Source organism: Eupeodes corollae, chromosome 1 (assembly GCF_945859685.1).
Source record: "Eupeodes corollae chromosome 1, idEupCoro1.1, whole genome shotgun sequence".
Taxonomy (NCBI): domain Eukaryota; kingdom Metazoa; phylum Arthropoda; class Insecta; order Diptera; family Syrphidae; genus Eupeodes; species Eupeodes corollae.
Genome location: NC_079147.1, coordinates 194,462,589 through 194,487,472, shown reverse-complemented (window position 1 = coordinate 194,487,472; position 24,884 = coordinate 194,462,589). Strand labels below are relative to the sequence as shown.

The 24,884-nt window shown below is 33.6% G+C and overlaps 1 protein-coding gene across 4 annotated transcripts in view; it reads right to left on the bottom strand.

The window, feature by feature from the left end:
• LOC129941717 (trissin receptor) overlaps window positions 1-24,884 on the bottom strand; it is a 343,356-nt gene that overhangs the window by 52,505 nt on the left and 265,967 nt on the right. For all 4 annotated transcript variants that reach the window (XM_056050416.1, XM_056050417.1, XM_056050418.1 and 1 more), the window contains exons 6-7: window positions 16,628-16,828; window positions 7,851-8,033 (exon numbers count right to left, since the gene is read on the bottom strand). In XM_056050416.1, coding sequence (XP_055906391.1) covers window positions 7,851-8,033; window positions 16,628-16,828 — 384 coding nt within the window. The remainder of the gene's footprint in view (window positions 1-7,850; window positions 8,034-16,627; window positions 16,829-24,884) is intronic.

Here is a 24,884-nt window from a genome sequence, read left to right as displayed (position 1 = left end):
TTGATAAAAATCAAACCAATGTTTCTGACCTCCTACATCTTACAAATGATTTGTTAGGGTTGATGTATCGGAATACTGCATTTTAAGATCCCGCAATTCAAAACTCCCACAAAAAGGTTTACAAAATTACTAGCAAAACTAAGTTTTGAAAATTCTGTCTTCTAAAATCTCGCTTGTTAAATCAGAATTCCGCTTTTAAAATTCTGACAAATTCCACCCAACCCGTCTCATTTTAAAAATTTAATAAAATCGGAAAAATAGACCCAATAGAAACAAGATATCGAACCCAGACACGACTTGGTCACGCTATTTTGCTCCTGTATCCAAAGAGTGTTTAAAAAGATATATTTATAAATTAAGATTAAAAACCATACTTGCAAAATAAGTTTGTCTACAAAATTTGTACTGCCATTTCATTTCTCAAAAAAAACCTAAATATTTAGAATTTCTTTTTTAACATCGTGAGATAGTTTTTCTTTTGTGAAGGTAATTAATTTTGTATATAAAAAATGTTTCAATTTTTGTTCGAAAATATTTTTGTTATGCAGTTATTGAGAACATATTTGAATATATTTTATAATATAATTTATAAAAAAAATTGCATCCGTTTTTGAGATATTGAATTTTGGAATAGAAAGAGGCTGGGTTTTGACCCCCACTGATATCATCTTAACCGTGACTTTCAGTGCATTTAGTGCATTTTTCTTAAACTTTTACAAAATGTTAATAAATATATATAGATACAAAATTTGTAAATCAATATCTTTTTTAGATCCTCTGTATCAAAATCTGTTTTTGGTAACAAGATTTTTAGTCGAAAACCAATTTTTAACAATTTTAGTAACTTTTTTTGAAAGTTTTTATTTCTTTTCTAAAAAACTACAGATTGGATTTTTATAAGACAATTTATTTACGTAAAGAACAAAATTAAGCATAAAATGAAATCATTTTCTAGTCTGTACTTTCATTCATGAGATATTGAGAATCGAATATCAATTTTTACCATTCTTGTGTTATTTGTTTGCTAGATTAATTTTAATGAAAAATCTTACTGTTAAATTTTTATTTAAATTCTACTTAATGTTGACAGCAATATTTTGTGTATGATTAAATAAGTTTTAAGACAAAAACTCTATTTTTCAAAGTTCTATTTTTCAAAAAAAAAACTTCATCTTCTTATTTTGCAGGTAGAATCGTTTTTCGTTTGTACAATATTGGATTGATGACAAATTTATATCTTTCTTTCAGCTTTTTTTATTTATAAAAAATAAAACAAATTTAATTTTTTTTAAACGCCACATAATAAAGGGTGTCCCAAAATTAACGCAAGTTTTGGATTAAATAGAAAACGCCGTTTTTAGTCTTTTGATAGAATTACGTTTGTGGTCGAACGTTTTGATTAAAAAAAAACTTTTTCGTTTTCTTTTCTTTTTATTTTTATTCTTTATTAACTTATTTCTTTGATTCTTATATTATATTATAATTATTTGAACGAAAGAAGCCGCTGTCCAAAGCTAGGCTGCACTTCTTAAGTCAAGAGGAAAATTAAGACTGATCTTACAATTATAATTTATCTATAAGCTAAATTCTGTATTGGGAAAGGAATGCACTTCTTGTGCACATTGGTTTTGAATTCCTGAATATTGCAATGATTAGGAAAGACAGAGTGTGGTAAGGCATTCCACATTCGCGTAGTATGGCTAAAGAACGAATCTCTGTATTTGACAGTACGACCGAAGATGGGCTCGAGGGTATACTGATGAGCATTCCTAGAAGCGCGAGTATTACGGTTGAACTGCTTAAGGGGAGGAATGCAACTGGCTATTTCACTAGAGCATAAGCCGTTAAAATAACGGTAAAAAAGGGTCAGACAAGAGACCTTACGACGATGTTCAAGCGAAGTAAATGAACTTATGATGATATTATCACCTATCAATTTAAATGCTCTACGTTCAATACTATCCAAGAGGCTTAAGTAAGTTGCAGGAGCACCAGCCCAGAGATGGGAGTTATACTCAAGCTTTGGACGTATGTAAGTCTTGTAGATAACAGCCAGATCAGAAGGGGTGAAATATTTCTTGCATCGCCTAAGAAAACCCAAACACCTTGCGGCATTTTTGGCGACATCGCGTATATGATCATTCCATAAGAGGTGGTTGGTGACACACATACCGAGAATATCGAGGTGTTCAGTCTCATTGATGCAAGTGCCATCCATGGATAATGGCAATGGGGGTATATCTCGCTTTAACGATACAATACAGCATTGGGTTTTCGAAGCATTAAATTCCACGCGGTTTTTTAATCCCCATTGAACAATGCTGTTTAGATCGGAATTTAATGAGCTTATCATATTTTGTCGTTGCAGTTCCATATCCGAAGAAGAGGGATGTGAGTCTGAAAACGAATATGAAAAGCTAAGAGTACTATCGTCAGCGAAACAATGTATTGGATTAGATGTTACAGACAGAAGATCATTAATAAAAATGAAAAAGAGTGTTGGAGATAAAACAGAGCCCTGGGGCACACCAGCATTTATTTTATGGTTTTCAGACTTGAATCCATCCAATACTACTTGTATTGAACGATCCGAAAGGTAATTACTAATCCAATGAAGCAGGGATTCATGAAAACCGAATGCACGCATTTTCGATAAGAGAGCCTGATGCCAAACCCTATCAAATGCTTTTGAAATATCAAGTGCAATAATCTTACTTTCTCCAAAACGATGTAAAGATTAGCTCCGCTGTTCGGTGAGATGAACCATGAGATCACCAGTGCACCTATTGCTACGAAAGCCGTATTGCCGGTCATTAAGAAGCTTTCGATCTTCAAGATATTTCTTGAGCTGATAATTAATCAGCGTTTCCATGACCTTGGAAAGAAGGGACGTAAGTGCAATCGGTCGGTAGTTAGAGGGTGAGGAAGATTCGCCTTTTTTGGGAATAGGCTGTACAAATGCCGTTTTCCATCCGCTCGGAACGAGAACTGAGGAGTAGGACAGATGAAAAAGCTTACGCAGTGGTTTTGCCAGCGTTGAAGAACACCTCTTCAGAACAATAGCGGGGATACCATCCGGACCAGCGGATTTATGTGTGTTTAGATCTCTTAGGTCTCTTGCCACAGTACGAGTGCGAAAAAAGATTGGTCCCATAGAATCACTAACTCGCTCAAGTACAGGCGGAGTCATAACACTCACTGGCAGCGTAGAATTGGCGGCGAACTGCCTAGCAAAGAGATTAGCTTTCTCTAAAGAGCTAACAAAAGGAGTGTCATTATCAACGAGCGTAGGAACCGAAGAAGAGGAAGAATTCCTCATGTTATTTACAAATGACCAAAAATTTTTACTGCCTTTGGGACATTGCAGTATTTTTTGCCGTAAATTTTGGTCATGTAAAAAGTTGGTCCGTCGAATATGGGCGTTGCAGGCCTTCCTGGCTTGTTTGAACTTTTTCCGGCTTTCCTCAGTACGGTTGGCTTTATAGCAACGGAAACTAACCTCTTTGGCCCTAATAACCTCTTTACAGCTCGCATCAAACCAAGAGTTTCCCTTGGGTCTGATACTTTTAATCCTGTTTGGTATAAAAGTTCTCATTCCCAGGAGAATTTAACTTGTGATCATATCAGCGCTGGCGTCAACGTCACTATCGAGGAAGCATAGTGACCAGTTAAAGATCCTGAAGTAATTATTGAGGCCGTCCCAGTTGGCTTTCTCGTATTGCCAAACGGTTCTCATAGGAGCTCTTTCTTTAACTGAACAGTTTTGACACGAGAAATTTGCTGATATAACACAATGGTCAGATGTGCCTAGAGGAGATAGAACACGAACAGTGTACTTATCAGGGTCAGAGGTAAGAAACAAGTCAAGAGTGTTTTCTGCTCGACCTTCAACGTCCGATATTCGGGTTTGCTCGTTGACAAGCTGAGTTAGGTGGTTCAACTCAGCGAAGATTTCTGCACACACTCCATCGGGTGTTGTCTGGCCTGAATGTTAAAGCCATGAAGAATTGTGTACATTGAAATCGCCCGTAACAACGATTTCAGTGCGAGGATAGGACGAAACAATTCTTTGGATGGAATCAGACAAAGCATCATATTCACGAGAATTTGATACTCTGTCTAAATTTGGGCTTCGATAAAGGAAGCAGTAGTGAATGATTTGCTTATTCACGGAGAATTTAAACCACATATAATTAAAAAAGGAATTGGTGCAAAGACCATATTGTGGTAAGAGCTGATAAGCAACATCATTCCTAATGTATATGGCGAGGCCATGGTGGGAAAAGAATAAAGGCACCAAGCTATACCCATGAATAAAAAATTCAGCTGGATCGGAATCCTCACCTACTTGGGTTTCACTTAGTGCCAAAACAGCTGGCCTGTATGAAACAGTATGGCGGTATGCTAACAAAAAATTTGCCCTTAGCCCACGAATATTACAATAATCTACTCTGAATTGTCCAGTCATTGCAAAATAAAAAAAAATGTCTAAAACCAATACAGATAGAGATGAAAAAATAAAATTCACTGAATTGAAACACAGAATAATTATCAATACCCTTCACTGCTAGTGTTATGCCTTAGCAGTGACGAGAACCGATCCGACCCTGTGATGCAAAACAGTAAATTCAATTCAAATAATCTGCTGAAACACAGATTAGCAAATGCACCAATTCCAGTTGTAATTGATACATAAACTAGGCTGTGCAACTGTGGAAGAAGGGGAAAGTAAGGATGGGATGGTACTCACTGTGAAGTGCTGTGCTGCGTGGCTTATCATTTTTTGTTTTTGGTGTGTTTTTGTTGTTTTTTGAGTGGCGTGATTTCTATGTTATTTTATTATGGGGTTGCACTATTGTTTTTTTTTGTTGTTTTTTTTTTGGAACCACTAATATTAATTTATGTTTATTTTTTTGTTATTATTATTATTGTTAGTTTTGGTTGTTTATAAAACTGTTTGTGTATATGTTTAATTGTTATTAAATTTATTTGATGACAAAAAAAACCGCTCCACGACACGTTTACGAACAATAAAAATAAAAAAGAACGAGCACAGACAGAACGGAGACGCACAACACAGGGGCAACCTTCCCCAACAAAGGTTCACTGACTTATACTATTATCTGTATATTATTATCTGTATAATACAATTTATTTATGGTCGATATCTTTAGTGGTGCTTAAGGAATGAATTACGATTTACACGAACGCGCAGACATCTCTCTAAGAATTTATGGTATTTATATGAGAAATGCCAACATTTTATATTTGACAAATCAAACCGATTAAAATAACTTCCTTTAGAAAGAGAAAAAAGGTAATATTTTTTTATTAATCTTAACATAATTGACATTTTTGATCATCAAATTTATTATTTAGACAATATGTTTTAAGGTAAATTCGAATTTAAAAAAAAAAAAAAACGCATAATGCGAATCGGCTTAACACCTTTATTTCTAAATTTGAAGTCAAATGACCAAGGACAGAGAGACAGATGGAAGGAATCAGGTTACGTAATTTTTTCGACTTCTCTACCATCGTTATGTCATGTTAGATTAAAATCTCGAGTTAAATATTTTTACTAATGTAAAATTTGCCGGATGTTTATAAGAACTTACAAAAAAATCTAAGCTGCCTTTTCCTGTTTACTCAAATTTCTTGAACTAGTTTTGTGATAATTTGTATTTCAAATGCATAAATATTGGGTGAAATGAAAAACATGGTCTTATGTGAAAAGGTTTGACAATTATTAATATAATTGCGTTATTGCATAAGTGTTCAAATATCCTAGAACTCGGTCAAGAGCTCGATTGAATTTACACTGATTATTCTATGGGGTTTCCGTATCTTTTCTTTTCCTTCTTTTCTTATAATTAAAAATAGGTCTTATCAAATTAATTTCGAATTGCCAAATCAGGAGTTCCCCAGGGTAGTCATTCAGGACCTCTACCTTTTATCTTAGCTATCAATGAGTAATATTTTAATCTATGCGGATTATTGGAAAATCTTTAAAAAAATAAAATCTAAAAACGATCGATAACAACTTTAAGAGGATATAAACAGTTTATGTTATTTGGTGCAAAACGAATGGGCTCAACCTTAACCCAATTGAATGTCAGGGAATGATTTTCTCTAAAAAACGTTCTTCTAGTTTGATTGATTATGAAATTTCGCAGAATTTTATGCAACGCGTTCGTAGTTCTAACGATATTTTTTTAAATTATAATCTCGATTTCACAGAGCATTCTAGCATTGGCTTTAAAGCCAACTTTATGTTAGGATTTGTTAAACATTGGTCCAAAGAATTTCAGGATTTCTGTGTTATTCTTGCATTATAAATACGAGATCCACAAGAATAGGGCAGACTTTGTTCAACGCAACTTCATAAGTTTCGTCGTAAGAGGGCTACCATGGTCTTAACCTTATATCTTTTCTTTTTATAAACATCGACTAAAGTTTCTTCAAATGCATCCTCTATCGCAAGGGAGGGTAATAATTGATATTGTCTTTATAAATTAACTTTTAACTGGTGTAATTATTGTACATGATTTATTAAATTGTATAAGTTTAAACTAACATGGAGGTAATCATAATATCCGTAGTTTCCATTAAATGCATTTTTCTCAACACCGCATTAATAATGGCATACATGAGCCATTAACTCCCATGTCTAAACTCCCATGCTTTTGTTTTGATGTGATGTAATATAGTATTCAACTTTATTTTTGGCAATTAACGAACATAGTTTCAGCGGCAAATTTCTGATAAAATCCTTGTACAACATTGACTTGTAATTAAAGAGGTTTAGGTATTTACTTAAACACCAAATTCATCAAGAATCACGCAGTTTTCAATAATTTCCAAGTACTTCTGAACTGCATATGGCAAGAATGTGTAAATAGCTGAAGGTATTCGGGATGCACTCAATAAGATTTTTCTTGGAACCAAGTGTTAACTCAACATTTCATACGAACATAAGACCATAATGAGTATTTGCCAGACAGAATGTGCAATGAATTCCAAAACAGAAACACATTGTCTAAAATGCTAAACCCTCAAATTACATACATGAAGCTTTATTTTAGGAGAAATCGTGCTAAACCTTCAAAATCTGTGAAGAAGTTGTGTTGTTTAAAAAATGAAAAAAAAAGTATTCAAAAAATTTTAATACAAATATTGAAGTCAACAATACATAAGTGTTATATGGTGAGGTTAAAAAAGAACTATACGCGTACGTGAAAAATGTGCTAAGCAGTGCCGGTTTAACATATTCAACAAAAATCATAAAACATAAAACCCTTTCCCCCTTAAAACAGTTTAATAAAATATTTGAAAAATCCCAGCACGATTATTTTTGGTGACAATAAAAATAAGCAAAATCGTTTCTTTATCCTTTTTTTTGTATTTTTATAAATGTCAACCCTTCGTATTGTGTGTGTATAAAATCAAAAAAAAAAAAGGATTCTTCCTTGTTGTACGTTTTTCACATGGTTTCAGTACCCACAATTTTCTGCTGGGTGTTAAAAAATATGCAACTGAGTTGTTTTACTTTCGTTTTTGTTTTTTTTAAATTTTATTACACTTGCTCACATGCAATTTAAATTTCAACCACCAACTTTTTGAAAAAAACAAAAACGAAAACAAAAAAGTAAAACAAGGATATTCAAGGCTTGCTGGGGTTGACTTTTTGTCAGTGTGTATGGAAAATAAGTTTATTAAACCCAAAAATGAAAATAAATAAATAAAAACGTTAAGCGTTCACGACTACGACGACGTGGACGGACGTTCGTCGAAATTGTTAGTTCTTTTATAACGTAGGTTAGTTTTGACAAAAATAAAGCCTTTCTTACCTGAGTGTCCTTTATGTTCACACCCCTTTTATCATATTTGCTGCTCTGCTTGCGTGCTAACAAACCCGTTGAGTTGTTCGATGATGGGCACTTGCTGGTATTGGTATTGTCCTGTTGTGCAAAATGATGGGTTAAGCCCCGGGAGCTACGCCAAAGAGCGATTGCAATTTTGCTATAGAGTACCTGTTTTCCACAAAAGAAAGAGAGAATAGTATAAAGTGAGATAGAGATCCTTTATATATTTTGTATTGTTTTATCGAATGCAGCGTCGACGCTTTGGGTGTCGTTAGGGATGAAGGAAAATTGGAAATTAAATGGAGAGGATAAAATTGTTGGTTTGAGGATTGAATTGAATTGTGAGTTCTAAGAATGGGGATTTGCGGGTGAAAGTCCTGCTGATGGTCGAGCTCTTTTTGATGGGCTTGTTGGCTATGGCTAGTTGAGTTGGTTGATGGTGACTCTACTAAATTTATATATTGTTTTAATGGAATCACATGGGTCAATTGTGCTCCTTTATACGCACAAGAGAAAAGAGAATGATTATCTTTTTGGATTGTTTGGAAATTTGTCACAATGTGGTACGCCCGACCCCCCTCTGAACCCAGAGAGAAAACAAATGAAAAATTAAATTAAGGTTTTTCTTTTGATGATAAAATTTTTATAAATCCGAGTTTATGGTTCCATCTAGACCTATTATTTTAAGCCAGCAGCATACACAACACAAAAAGGACATTTTTTGATGACTTTTTATGAAGGCAGACAGGTATAAAGGTTGGAAGAGGAATTTAATATGAAAAATAGTAAAAATAAAATACAAATTGATTGGACAAATTGTTTTGAAGGTATATTTAAGGGACAAAATAAAAATAACAAAGCTAGGTCAAACCTTGTGGGTACTTGTTGTTCAATGGAATATGTTATTGACCTACATTTTATGATTGGAAAAGCAATTAGAGAAGAGAAGTTCCTAGGGTAGGTTATTTTTAAAAATCGTTTCAATCCATTGGAATAATTGAAGTTTCATGCAGTGGAATAAAAATAATAAGATGATTCTTTTTGCGAACTTGTTTTTGTTTTTACTACAAAACCTCAAAAAACAGCAGAAGTTATAAACTTATGTCTAATTTTATTTTTATTATTGTTATCATATTTTAATATTCTCTGTATTACATGTTCTCAAAATTAATACGAAATTAGTGAAATGTAATTCAAAAAAATTAAATTTTGTTTGGATATTTTGGAAATATTAAAATTTAATTTTTCATGTTCTATATATTGAATATTGGGACCATAGAATCTATTGCTGCAATCGGTCCCACGAAGGTCATATTAATACAAAATAAATGTTATTAAGTCCTTATTGGAAAACTCAATACATAAAAACAACCCCACATTTCTAATCTAATAACTTAGAAGTCTTTGAAAATGGTGTTATTTGAAATAATTTTGTATTATTGATATTTTGAAAATCGATGACGGCATACCTTTTTTTGGTACCAAATTTTATTGCACTCAAGACAATAAGAATATTCCTGAAATGACTAAGCACAACAATTAGGAAAGTGGAAAAGCAATAAAAAGTATATGTATTTGTATATGTATTTGCTTTTATTATGTCTGGGAGAATAAAGTTGGATGTACTCGAGTAGAGATTTTTTAAATTGAAGACAAATCTTAAGGGGTAAGAAACGTTTCGCATTGGCGGATAAAATGTTAAAATTTAGCAGGGTACTCATACCACTGAAAGTATATTTAGTAGTGTTCGCGCTGAGTCCTAAGAAAGACACTAGTGGTTCCATTGGCTTCTACTTATTGACTGCCTCTTACATACGGTAAGAACAGATATCAGCAAGTTACAAAATAAAACAGCACGTTTAAATGATAAAACTTTAATATAAAAATGAGTGTTCGTTAACGCAATTGAGTGCATTGCTCCTATTTTACGGTAGACGTGGTAGCTCTTCGCAATCGACTCTTCAACATTTGGTGGCCAAATTAGCCAACACCCGTAAGTTCAAGGAACTCAAGTCTATTCCTCACAGTGCACAAGAACTCGGTCTTTCGCAGACTTCAACTTGGCGAATATTGCTTTTGCGTCGGGACTTGGGCCTACACTCGTACAAGATTCAACTGACCTAGGAGCTTAAAGTTCATGACCATAGACAACGCGGTTTGTACGCTGAATGGGCTTCAAATCGTTTTGTAAGAAGACCCTCATTTCGTGCTAAAATCATCTTTAGTGACAAGGCACATTATTGGATGAATAGCAGTGTAAACAATCAAAATTGCCGTATATGGAACGACACCAACTAAAGCGAGGTTTACCAGAGGTGATAATGTATCCTCAAAAAGTTACCGTTTGGTGTGGATTTTGGGATGGCGATGTAATTGGTCCGTGCTTTTAGGAAAACGACTTTAGTGAGGCGGTTACCGTCAACAGCAAGCTCTACATAACGACGATAAATAATTTCTTATGGCCAAAACTGAATCATTATCAGCAGGACGGGGCGCTACCTGCTACACCAATGCCCGCTATCGCTCAAATTAAGCCGGATCTATGCGGGAAAGTCATTGAAAATGGTACCATTCGAATCCATGCCATTGTAAGAACCCGAGGCGGGCATTTGAATGATGTCACATACCAAACTTTAAGGCACACATGCGCCTTTCAAATTAAAAAATAATTTTGTTAGCTTGTTATAACCGCCCTCCATTTGAACAATCGTGATGTGAAGATCAGAGTTCAATGTTAATATAAACGGTGATTTTTTAAGAGCTTGAGAACTTAAAAAAAAAAAAACGCATACAATTAGCAAAATCTCATCGATTCTTTATTTGAAACGTTAGATTGGTCCATGACATTTACTTTTTGAAGATAATTTCATTTAAATGTTGACCTCGGCTGCGTCTTAGGTGGTCCATTCGGAAAGTCCAATTTTGGGTAACTTTTTCGAGCATTTCGGCCGGAATAGCCCGAATTTCTTCGGAAATGTTGTCTTCCAAAGCTGGAATAGTTGCTGGCTTATTTGTGTAGACTTTAGACTTGACGTAGCCCCACAAAAAATAGTCTAAAGGCGTCAAATCGCATGATCTTGGTGGCCAACTTACCGGTCCATTCCTTGAGATGAATTGTTCTCCGAAGTTTTCCCTCAAAATGGCCATAGAATCGCGAGCTGTGTGGCATGTAGCGCCATCTTGTTGAAACCACATGTCAACCAAGTTCAGTTCTTTCATTTTTGGCAACAAAAAGTTTGTTAGCATTGAACGATAGCGATCGCCATTCACCGTAACGTTGCGTCCAACAGCATCTTTGAAAAAATACGGTCCAATGATTCCACCAGCGTACAAACCACACCAAACAGTGCATTTTTCGGGATGCATGGGCAGTTCTTGAACGGCTTCTGGTTGCTCTTCACTCCAAATGCGGCAATTTTGCTTATTTACGTAGCCATTCAACCAGAAATGAGCCTCATCGCTGAACAAAATTTGTCGATAAAAAAGCGGATTTTCTGCCAACTTTTCTAGGGCCCATTCACTGAAAATTCGACGTTGTGGCAGATCGTTCGGCTTTAGTTCTTGCACGAGCTGTATTTTATACGGTTTTACACCAAGATCTTTGCGTAAAATCTTCCATGTGGTCGAATAACACAAACCCAATTGCTGCGAACGGCGACGAATCGACATTTCACGGTCTTCAGCAACACTCTCAGAAACAGACGCAATATTCTCTTCTGTACGCACTGTACGCATTCGTGTGGTTGGTTTAATGTCCAATAAAGTAAACTGAGTGCGAAACTTGGTCACAATCGCATTAATTGTTTGCTCACTTGGTCGATTATGTAGACCATAAATCGGACGTAAAGCGCGAAACACATTTCGAACCGAACACTGATTTTGGTAATAAAATTCAATAATTTGCAAGCGTTGCTCGTTAGTAAGTCTATTCATGATGAAATGTCAAAGCATACTGAGTATCTTTCTCTTTGACACCATGTCTGAAATCCCGCGTGATCTGTCAAATACTAATGCATGAAAATCCTAACCTCAAAAAAATCACCCTTTATTACTAACAAGGGACAAGTATGTGAATCTTAAAAACGAATACAAATTTTGAGGGTACCATCGCCAGAAAAACAAATTTGTTGATAAGAAGATTTAGACAAAAGATTATTTACTAAAACGAGACAGTGTGGTGGAGACAAAACGGAGCCCTGTGGCACATCAGCGTTTATTTAATGGAGATTAAACTCAAGCTTATCCAGAACTATTTGTATTTTATAATCTTACTTTTTCTAAAGTAATGTAGAAATTTATTATGCAGTGTGGTGAAATCAATAATGAGAATACCAGTGGCCTTATTTCTACGATAGCCGTGCTGCTGCTGTTTTTTATATACATTTGTTAAGCTCGTAAAGAAGAGACATTAAGAGCAGCAGGAAAATTCCCAGCACATGGTGTAATCAATAAAACCAACAATTGTGATAAATTGAAGACGGAAGATTGGATTTTATTGATTATATTTTTTTTGGTTCAAAATACATGTTTTTTATTGACAGAAATAAGCTGATTTCTAGAAAAATAAATAAAGCTCTAATAGTCATGGACTTAAGGCTCTTAGTGACAATTGTCTTCATACGACTGTTTTTCATGTACAAATGTTATTGGCTCAAGCCCCTGGCAATTTCTCACTAATCTTTTCGAAGGAAAATAATTGAGTAAGGCGGCCAATTAATTTATTTCTTTTTTTTTATTATATAGGCAAACAATCATTTAACAATAATTTTCAAATTCAGTCCATTGCTTCAAAACCTCAAAAAATTGGGTTTTGTCTTTATAGAAAAGGCTGATTTCTAAGACGTTAAAGGGGCTTTCAATAACGTACAAAACAGTGCAGTTAAAAAAGTCCTCACAGATCTCGAAATAGAACAACACATTATAAAATGGATTATAATTTGTAACCACTATTAGCGAACGATAGAACCAAGATTCACAATTGGGTGTAACTTTAAACGGACCTAGTTACCTAATCCCTAGTATAAACAAACCTAAAACTATCAGATCAAGCTAAATGCCTAGGAGTTATCCCAGATACTAAGCTCAATTGGGTCCTAAATACTGTGGTAGAGAAAGGCAAACATTTAAGAACCCATACAAAGTACGTAGGCATTGAAGAAACGAAGTGTACCACTCCTACTACGGAAATGGAAGCAAACTCGTTCTTTTTCTACAGGGGACACAATGTGCATATGCTGCATGATACTCTGTCCACACTTCAACAGACAATTTAATACCATCTTTTCTAATAGGAACAAATGTTTAGGAAATGATCCAAACATCAATAATATCCATATATACTCACGGCACGAAAACGGATGCTATAGTAGAAGCAGGTTTTTTCTCTGAGAGCTGAGACGCCCAATCTTCCTAAGAAGCTGACTTATAGAACAAAATACAATTCTAACACATTTTTTTTTAATTTCTTTCTTTCGTTTCTTAAAATTTCTTATACTTTTCAATTTCTGTGGTAATTCATTAATTATTTTTGAAACAATGTATATGAGCTCTCTGTTCCCATATAAGTTGAAAGTTGACGGAATTTCAAGCATTCCAAGTGCTTTTCTTCTGGTATTTAGATTATGACTTATTGGCTGTAGGAATCTTTGGTCATCCATATAATGTTGTAAAGTTGTCATAGGATATATTGCGTTTACATCTAGAACTTTGAGGTGTGCATAAGTAGGTTAAATGAGTTCAATCAGACCATGTTGGAGATCAGTATGTTATCGAGATGTGTTTTTGAAAGCATTTCCCCACGCGAGGATTCTATATCGAATTCGAGATTCCGGGAGCGAATAATAAACTTGCTTAAGTACCATTTCTGACAACAGTACTCGCACACAGGAATGGTTGAGAGTTGAAAGTCACTAGGCCCTGGTTCACAACGGACTGTTGCGCCACCCCATTTGATTTGATTTTTGAAGTACTTTGAAGTTTAAAAATCTTTTAAGGTAAACCAAGGCAAATAGGGTTCTTTTTAGTTGAAGGCGTAAAGTTCACCCCAAAGAAGATGTTCTTCTATGATAACTCCAAGATACTTTACCTTTGTGACGATTTTGATTGGTTTGTTGTTGGATGACAACGGACAGTGATCGTTTCATGATATATGTTGATAAGTTCTTTCCGTTACAATGGGCGGCGTATGTGTTTTTGAAGTATTTGTACTGCTGAATTCATACTTTTGTCTTTGACTATAATGGCTATATTGTCTGCATATGCATATGATGTATTAGTTTTTATGAACAAAATCGGTCCTAGTTTTGAGCCTTGTGGAACGCCATATACTATAGGTTTTTCTTCACTCAAAGTTGATGTTACCTTAACTTTAATAGACCTATGAGTAAGATAGCTTTTGATCCAGTCTGATAAACATATTCTGATATAAATTTTGTTCAAGCTTTCAAGAAGTTTTTCTTGGCTGAAGGTGTCAAAGGCTTTGCTGAAGTCTATGAACAAAACAAGAACGTGGTGATTACGATTACGGCCTTCATGAAGTGTTTTTGTAAATTCTCCTTACAGCTTGTTCGTACTCTTTCTTTTTTGAAATCCCTATTGGTTAGGGTGCAAGATTTGATGTTTGTTTGCAAATAAATTGAGTCGTTTGACAATTACTTTTGCCAAGCACTTTTCTACGGTTTTGCTTTTATTCCCTCATTTATAAATAAGGTTTCATAAGTTTTGGTACACAACCGTGGATTATGCTACGATTTATAATGGTTTGTACATTAGGTGCAAAAATATCGGCGTTCATTTGGAGATCAATTGGTCTTATGCCCCGGGTCCTTTTTTGGTGTTTATATTGCTCATAATTTGAAATATTACTTCTCTGCTGGCCTCTTCAATGAAAACCATTTGTTTTTAATGTTGCACATATGAATAATGTTCACTACTTGGTCTTCAAATTGATCTGCAAATTCTTCCACAATACTTTTTTTACCATTAATGTTGGTTGCAAAGTTGTTTTGTATAATGTCATCGATTGAAGCTTTTTTTCTTCCCAAAAGCTCATATATCACGCTCCATGCCTTCCTTGGGTTGTATTGAGCATTTATAAATGTTTGTTTATAAAAGTTGGCTTTTATGATTTGGATGGTTTTGTTTACAAAATTTCGAAAGTATTTGTATTCTCCCTCATAACTTTGGCTTTTTGGACTATTTTTCCATCTTCTATTATTTTTCTGCTGATCCACGGATTTTGTTTTCGATTTTTCTTTGTTTTCTTATATTTGGTTGACTCCGTATATATGTTGTTTATTTTCCGTACGAATATCTCTTAAAGAGATTCGATATTGTTTTCTTGAAGCATGATCTCCCGCAATTTTTTTGTAAGTATCTACCCCATCTTCAAAATTAAAACACATCGTTGGTAACAAAACAATCCAATACCAACCAATAACAAATGATAATGCCTTAAAATCTGTGTCACGGCCAGGAAACGATTTTCTAATTAGTAATTTCTCACTCGATTAACACCTGGAAAAAAAGTCTGCATACAAAAATGTCACAACCTGCTGTGTTAAGGTTAGAAGAAAATGCGTCTTACTACCAATGAATTGTGCAAAGGTTGTAGTAATAGGGAAGAACAAGAACTTCCTATGCCACTAGCCTGCACTTTCCCAAACTACAAATAGGAATATGGAAAATGGACGGGATCTACAGTTTTAAGCCGAATCCGAACACCTTATTTTAGAAAGCACTCTTCATGACAAGAAATACTCTTGGAGGATTTTTCATTTCCTCGCAAGAGGCGATATCCGTGAACAAACTTTAAATTGCCCAGGCAGAGATTAAACTTGCATTAACCATCATGCTACTACAAAAGCAGCCTATTCGGCTTCATAAATACATCTAAATGACTAAAACAAGACAACTCATAATATTATAGATTTGAAATCTAAATTTTCAAAATATGAAAGCAGCAATATAAATTGTCAAACGAAGTATATTTTCCAGATATTTAAGTTAACTTATTTAAATAAGACATAAACTAAACGAGAAATGCCTTTAAATCCTTCCAAACAACGGTAATACGTGTCTAAGAACCAAAAACAAAAGTGTTATGCCTTTTAAGGAAAAATTATTCCAATCACGGCATCAACGATAAATTGTCGTTTTAACTCTTCTAAAAGTTAAGAGGCAAAAAAATTCTAAATCAATACCAATATCAAAACTCCAGACGCCATAGACCTAGAAAATAAAGGATTCTACGAAATATTTCAAGGCATAAAAAAATTCATGTCAGGAACGATTTTGTCAATATTGCACGTAAACTTTCTATGGATTTAGGTAAGAAAATGCAATTTTTATTTTTTACTCTTTTTGCCCAAGAGCCAACAAAAAAAATAGTTTCGCATTTACATACAGCTTTGTGTTCAAGTCATTTAAAAACGATACAAAGCAGCATGACATCACTGCCACTATAGCTACGGATACACAATCAGCAGCACACTTTATGGGTCAATTGAATTGAATAATTTGCATATAAAATTAGATTATTAATACAATAAAGGCGGTAGAGGTATAGGCGAGAGCACAAAAAGCCATTTCAAATTTCGTTGGTGGTATACCAACGACGAGCGACCGGCGCGGCCGGCGCACGTTGACGCCACGCCACCCACCGCAAAATTGATAGGTTTACAGTGGATACCTATATGGGATGCATTGTGGACAATGAACATGCACAGCTACATATTTGCAATAAATTATTATTCTAAACTTACCGTCATCACCAACAATGGCGTAACATATAATAAACCAAAATTTATCATATCCAGTAATTTGGAATTGAACATTTTCCTATCGAGGACACAAATATCCTCCTCGGCTCCGTCGCTTGTGTGCACGTTACGTATAGTTTTACTGAATACAAATTTTGGCGTTGAATAAACGGCTGATGTTATCCATACCGTAAATATGACCATCTGTAAATGAAATTGACAAGAAAACAAAATTAATACAAACAAAAATTAAATTTAAGGACTAAATATTGTCCTCGTAAATATAAAAAGGATTGCGATAGATTAGGGGAATTTTTTAAACACAATGAGGTATGAAATACAATTCTAGAATGTCCTTGCGAAATTCAATGCCAGCGAGTTTCTACAACACCAATTAGTGAGTCGGTCTTTATTAATTGATTTCTTCTCAATTTCAAGACCTTATCTGTTTTGAATTAATATTTCCCAAAAAAAAAAAGGATTTTTCGTCCTATACGATGAACCAGCGTGTAATCTTTGTTGACAGTTTCACAACCTCCTGCTATTAATTCAATTTTGTCATCGTGTTTCTGCATTTGATGGGTGCACTCTATTTGAAAATTGCATTTAATCTGGCGTTTTAATTAAAAAATCAACAACTACCAAACTACGAGTGTTTATCGAAAGATATGGATAGCTAGACAGTAGACACACATAAAGAGACGCCAGATGGGGTATTCTGTTCTGCTGTTCTGCTATAGTTCGTCTTATATCCGAGGTTGTCCTAAATTATTATAAACACAACAGAGGCACATTGAATTCAATTTATTTTCCAAAGCTATTTTGATTAGAAGCAAATAAGAGAGCATTACTAAAGAAGCAAGAGAGTTCATTGAATATTATTTCACTTGATGAACTAGCATCTCATTATGACTAAGTATAATGTTAATTATGATAATTCAAATTTGTATCGAAAATAGTTTTAGAAATGACACCCTGTAGTTTTGACATTTATTGCAGTAGCCTTAAGCGAATAGCATGACAACTGAATATAGTACCAAATTTTATTTTTTTAAGAAATTTGAACTTTAAAAGTCGTCTCAGAAAATATTTTAAATTCCTTTTTTTTCGTTTCGATGAGGCCTAATGTTAAGTCTGATCCTCTTAACGTTAAAATGGTTTTAATGATGGAATTTTTATATTCGCTGGTGAAATAGTTTATGTCCTTGCGATTAAACTTTGAATAATATTACCATTTCGTTGATTAGCAAGCTCTTTCAATATGCGCATTTTCATCTGTGACGGATATTAATTGGCAAAGCATCTTCTTCAATTGAACCTCAATCATTCTTCAATTCAGGGTCAAGCCAGAGTTCCCATCTTTTGCAGACACCTTTCATGGTTCTCTAACTTAGCACTCTCCCTATGTATTCAGCATTCAGCTTAAGGGTTGAAATAAAAAGTGACGGAAGACCACTTTGAAAAAAACAACATCAATTTTGGTGCGTTTATGGGCAAACAAATATTTTTCTTTAAAAAAAAGCGTAATAGGCTTTCAACTAGCTCATATTTCTATACTCCCCATACCTGTGCCCATAAAACAAGATTGATTGGACAGTAGCATTGAAGTATTAAAAAATTACACTTTAAACCTTTTTTTAACTTTTTTTACTTAAATTTTGAGTTTAAAATTATTATTTTAAAAAACTGCACATAGTTTTGACTAGATTTAAAAACTGGCTAATAGAACAGAATGTTGGCTTGAAAAAAAAAATGTATCATGCTTAATTGTAAGCGCTACTGTTTTTTTTAACTATTTTTTCCATTTTAAATAATATTTTTTTTAAATTGCCCCTCCCACAAAATGCTTGTTTTTAACTGTTGTATACAAATCCCTTATTAAACTTTGTTGCCTAAGTTATCGTACTCTAGCCGTTTCTGTTAATTTGAACTTAAACTAAATTTTGCTTTTTTTAAAGAACTCAGCTGGTATACCATTTTATCTGGAAGTTTGTTGATCTCCAAGTAATCTAACCTAACACTTGAAGTTTCGTATCTTCTCAGGAGATTAAGAAGAGCTATTGATCTTTTATTTAATTGATCGCATGAAAAGTCATACCACTCATTTTTTTACTTAACTCGTTGATATTTTTTATAAATTTCAGTGCTTCCCATATAATTAGTTCAGGATCGAAAATAACAAATATTCAAGGCGTTTAAGAGTTAAAGCATCAAGACAATTGATTGTTTGGGAACAGATTGTCTGAATTCTTTGACTGCAGCAAGGGAAAAAAATTAAGGCATTGGCAAACACAATGTGGTCCGACCGAAAAGAAACAACTTCCCCGTCGAGATCCCTGTCTTATAAAAAAATTATAAGTTGTTGGTGCTGTTAAAAATGGAACACGACGGATAAAATTTAAGTTGTAAATATTTACAATGAACGGGACTTACTTACTTACTTAAGGTGGCGCTACAGTCCGGGGCGGACCTGGGCCTAAACCAACATGCGTCTCCAGCCAGCTTGGTCACTAGCTAGCTGCTTCTAGTTTCGCACGCCAAGTTGGTTGAGGTCTTCCTCGGGATAAGATTCGAAGACCTTCCGGGCTGGAGCGTTGATGTGTATTTGCTCTACATCTAAGCCGTTGGACTTTAGTTCTGTTAACTAGGTCAGTCAATGAACGGAACTCTTTTAGGTAATTCTTCTTGGAACTAAATGTCAAGTTTTAAATTCGTAAAAAATTTCGAACTCGAGATTTTAATGAAACATCACATTACTACGGTAGTAAAGTCAAAAAAATGGGTCCCTCAATTCCGTCCATATATCTGTCTGTCCGGGTATTAGGTCGATTGACTTCGAATGTGGAACTTGAGTTTTTGAGCCGATTTGCGTTAGTTGTTTTATTTTATATTTATTTGTCAAAAATCGAAAATTAAAATGTTTGTCAAAAACAGAACAGATATTTTCCTTTAGTTTTTTTTTTATTAATTTATCTTTTTTTAATATAAAAAATACATTTTTGTATTGCTCCAAAGGGATACCACCCATAGAATAGTTATTTTTTTCAGTTTTCTTAATTAACGTATTTAATCTTAATAATATTTTTGATTTTTAAAGAATTACTCGTACTTACTAATTTTTTTTTTAAATTCGACATTTCTTGTAGTAGGGTAGTAATTTTTTACGAAATTGAAATATAAAACGCATATAAATATACTCTAAATAACTACATACCTAGATTTGAAAAAAAATTATTTAAAAAAATCCCTCTAAAGAGTTTCAAGTAAAAAGCTTGAAAATTTATGGTTTTATTTTGAGAAATCGATGGATGTTTTAATTTGTATTTTTAAATATTAAAACACAGGAAATATTTTTAAATACATTCTTTGGATAGATGGTCAAGTTCGTGAAACTTAGTCGTTCATTTTATTTATAGTGAAGTTTGGAAAAAGGAAAGTTTTTAAAAATCATAAAAGATTCAACAGAAGATGGTAAGTATTGAATTGAAATTGTTTCAGTAGCTTATTAAGATCATAAAATATAACTATAAATAAATAAGGTGCCAAAATAGCCAATAACCAAGGGCCTAGTGGCTTTCAAATATCAAAAATTCTTATATGCGTGTCATGTCATGTGAGGAATGGACGGGACATTTTTATGCCGACGACTGATTTAGGAATTTGTCAATCCCTCGCAAGAAGCAATAACAGTAAAAATCACAAGACCTTTATCATTTCCGGCCCACTCACTGCCTATCAAGAGACGGGTACTACCTAGCTAACTGATTTAAAATTAATAAAAAACATAAAAAGTATACATATTTTACGTTTTTTATGAATTTTGACCTTTTGAACTAACGTCATGAGTAACTCAGAAAAAAATCGGAACTATATCGAACTAACCGCAAGATCGCCGTGTATTGAAATCGCAATATTTTTAGTATTTAAGAATGTGTTTTTTCCAAAATAATGTATCAGGTTTTCAAATTGCTAAATGCAAATGTTCATATTTAAAATTCTAGAAAAACTCTTGGTTCATCTAATCCATTCTTTTGCGGTAAGTTTTATTTACTGGTAAAAGGCCTAAGAACTGTGACTGTTCTTATCAAATAAATTGGTTAATCCTGATCTTCAAAAATGGCTCTATCGTCTATTCAAAATTAACATGAAACTTTACTATACAATACTTAGGTATAATAATTGTATAATTTCGGCTGGTAATGGTGACAGAGGTTTTATGAGACAATAGTCACTTGAACTAGTACCTTGAAATTGAAGCCGAGCCAAAAATCTTATATTTTTGGATAAGTTTAAGGTTGTCTAAATAAATGATATAAAATTATTTTGGTCAAGCTGACATTTCTTCACTAAAATCAGCACTAATTATTTTCTCAAGAATAAATTACTTAATATTTCAAATTCGAAAAGATATAATGGAATTTGAAATGTTATACGGCATAGTACAAAATTTCAAAAAATATTTGTCCTTAAAGTCAGTAAGAATGTATGTAACATTCCTACACATACTTTTGCTATTAATTCAATGCTGTCACTGTGTTTCTGCATTTGATAGCTGCTTCTGTCTACTGAAAATTTCATATGAACTGGCGTTTTTTAATTAAAAAATGATAAAAATAAAAAAACAATATACACGTCAAGCTATGATCTGGCGTTAGTGTTTTTTTTAATTTATGATTTTCTTTGTCAATTATTTTCAACTTTAGAAGCTCAGTTCTTATTTCAAAGTAAATGCTGCACAAAGAACAGTAGTAGCACCATAAGCAGCGTCAAACAGTTCTGTTGAATATAATTTATTATAAAAAGGACTTGAATTTCAAAATTAAAATGTTAATTATGATAATCTCAAACTATTTTCGTTTTTTTGAGTCCTTATCTTTGACTCTGTGTGAGAAAAATGGCCCTCTGAGGACTATGTTATGCAAGAGAGTCATTAATTTCAATATTTTTTTGTCTTGTCTAAAGCATTTTTTAATGACGTTTTTCATAAAGTAGTAATCACACAAATGGCATTAATCTGAATTTACTTAATTACAAGTTTAAAATAAATTTTGTATGCAGCTTCTTGTGTTTTCCATGAAATCCTCTTAACAGAATAAAGGAAATTCCATGCTCTATAAATAGTTTTGAAAACCAATTTAAATGTCCAAATGTGCTAATATCACACGATATGCTGATATCCTAAGCCCTAATTACTCTCTTGACATTATAACATTAATCAGAATACTGACTGTGGCGTATGAGTAATATTTTGTTTATGTGACATAAGTGAAAAATTAAGCTTATTTAAAATGTTTTGGGAAATTATTTTTGTCTAAATAAAAAAACGTTTGATATTCAATTAATTTTTGTATGGATTCACAACGATAATAACTGTCATAAAGTGATATAATCTAAACACACAAAAAACAAAATTACACAACTTAAAAAAAAAACAATAATAAACCTTTTTTTTTTTAAGTTGTGTAATTTTTCTTTTTTTCGGGTTCATAAAACAAATTATATTTTTGTGGCTTACGTTAACTCTGGCAATTAAATTTTATGGGTTTGGTAAGTTGGTATAACACGCATGCATTAAATATGGTTGAAAAAAATATAAATTCGAGGACAATTTTTGTCATTATTGTGATAAACAACGTGTCAACTATTAAAACAGAGCATAATTGTAAACACATTTCTTTTTATTTTATTAAAGAATAATACCCGAGTATTAATAATGATGTTAAATAATTTTATAATAAATCAAAAAAAAAAATAGATAAGTGGGATAAAAAAATGTGATAATAATTAAGTTTTGAATTAACACAGAGCGATGAAAATCAAATAAACACGTTTTTTATTTAAACAAAAATACACACATAAATAAAAGCATTATTTTTTCTAACACTAACGTCAAAATACCACAAAAATAAATGTTCGTGGTTCATGATGTGTTTTTTTTTTTCTTAACCATTAAGATTAAGTCGTTAATTAAAATAAATTATTCAGATTATACGAAATTCATAGAATCCTTTATAATTGCCTATGCTGACTACGTTGCAATATACGTATCTAGGAAGCACCCCAAGTTCTCTCGGAACTCCTACAAAATGCCCTAAACAGACTAACTAAATGGGCTAAGCAATGTGGAATGGGCGTCAACCCACATAAAACAGAATTAATACTCTTTTCGAGAAGATATAAAATTCGTCAGATTAGCCCACCCAAGATTAGAGGAATACCATTAAGCTTTTCCGACCAAGCTAATAATAATAATATTTGGGCCTCATTTTAGACAAAAAACTAAATTGGAAGGCAAATATTGCTGAAAGTGTCAAAAAGGCTACTGTAGCGCTTTTTACTTGTAAAAAGGCCATAGGATCAAAATGGGGCTTCTCCCCAAAAATAAACCACTGGCTATACACTTCGGTAATCAGACCGATACTCATTTATGGAGCTGTCGTATGGTGGACCGCACTCAACAAGATGGTAAATCTAAATAAACTCATCAAAGTCCAGCGGTCAGCAGGTATGTGCATCACAGGAGCACTTCGCTCAACACCAACCGCAGCACTTGAAGTGCTTTTAAACCTAACACCACTTGACATCTTCTCCAAAAAGGTGGCAGCCAACTCATGTGTAAGGCTTAGAGCCATCTCTCAATGGACCAGTAACAATACTGGACATACTACTATTCTAGACAGTTTCAGATCTACCCCAGATCGCTTAGAATATACCACCCCAAATATGGTATACGGTAAAAGCTTCCATGTGTCCATCCCTTCAAGATCCTCCTGGGAAGAAGAGAGACCCCTGGAAGACGATGCGGTACACTTCTATACTGACGGTTCAAAGACCGATCATGGAGTCAGAAGTGGTATCTTTTCAGAACAACTGAATCTCAGTCTATCCTATAGACTTCCCAATCAATGCAGTGTATTCCAGGCAGAAGTAATGTCGATTAAATAAGCACTATCCTGGCTCAAAGAAAACGTTATATCTTGTAAGGCTATACGAATCTTCTCAGACAGCCAAGCCGCTCTTAAATCTCTGGCGTCTGTCTCCACAAACTCTCAAACAGTCCACGATTGTCGATCATCTCAGAATGAGATGAAGGAACAGTTTAACATTCACCTCATTTGGGTGCCGGGCCACAGAGACATTCCGGGAAATTGCAAAGCCGAAGAGCAAAAAACATAACATAGGAACACCACTTGCTACACGCAAATATCTTCTCAAGAAATATGCTCTAGAATCAACAAATGCTAGATGGTCACAGAATACCACCTGCCTAGCAACCAAGAAAATATGCCCAAGTATAGACTAAAAACGGTCAAAAGGCTTGATATCACTGAGCAGACAAGTATAAGCTCTACAATTGGAGTAATAACGGGACACTGCCTCATAGGAAGACATGCTCTGAGGCTAGGGGTCTACACAAATGACTTCTGTAGAAGCTGCATGGACGAGGAGGAAGATGAAACGGTCCAACATCTTCTATGTACATGTCCTGCACTCTCTATTAGCAGGAATAACTTTTTTGGTAATCTCTTCTTCGACAATAACAGTGAACGATTGACACAAAATGTCTCTCTTACTTCATTAAAAGTACAAAATGGTTTGTTTAAGTTCATTACTCTTCCATGAGTAACCTCATTAGTGGTATCACAATGGACCCTTGAGGTCTAAGTGCGTCAATGACATCTAGACAGCCACTCCAACCTAACCTAACCTTTATAATTCGTATCGTTTTAAATTTATTTAAAACAAAAGCAATTTAATACAAAGTTTTTCCTAAATCGTACAAGAAATCATGTTTTCAATTCTAACTCTTAAAGTAATTTTTTATTTTTAGATGTTTCTAATTTAAAATTGTCTTTTTAAGTTGCAAAAATAATTTTTACAGGGTATTTGTAAATCTTGGATTTAAAAGAGGTTTTTTGTAATTTAAAGAAAAAATAAATAATACCAATACTTTTAAAATTTTTCGAATTATTTCAAATGGTGTTCCAAAACAATAATTATTTATATCAGTTGGTGCATAAAGAAAAATAGTAATATACTTTTAATTAATTAAAAATTAAGTAAAATGATGGGTTTCTGGTTTTTCAAAATGCTATAGCATGGCTTTGTATTCGAACCTGATGTCTCAAAAATGAGTCACCATTTTCGCACAAAAATGAAATTTAATATATTTACTACAAACTTTATACAACTGCATAACAAACATATTTTTTAAATTAAAGTGAAAAATTGTATATATACAAAACCAATTGAAAAAAAA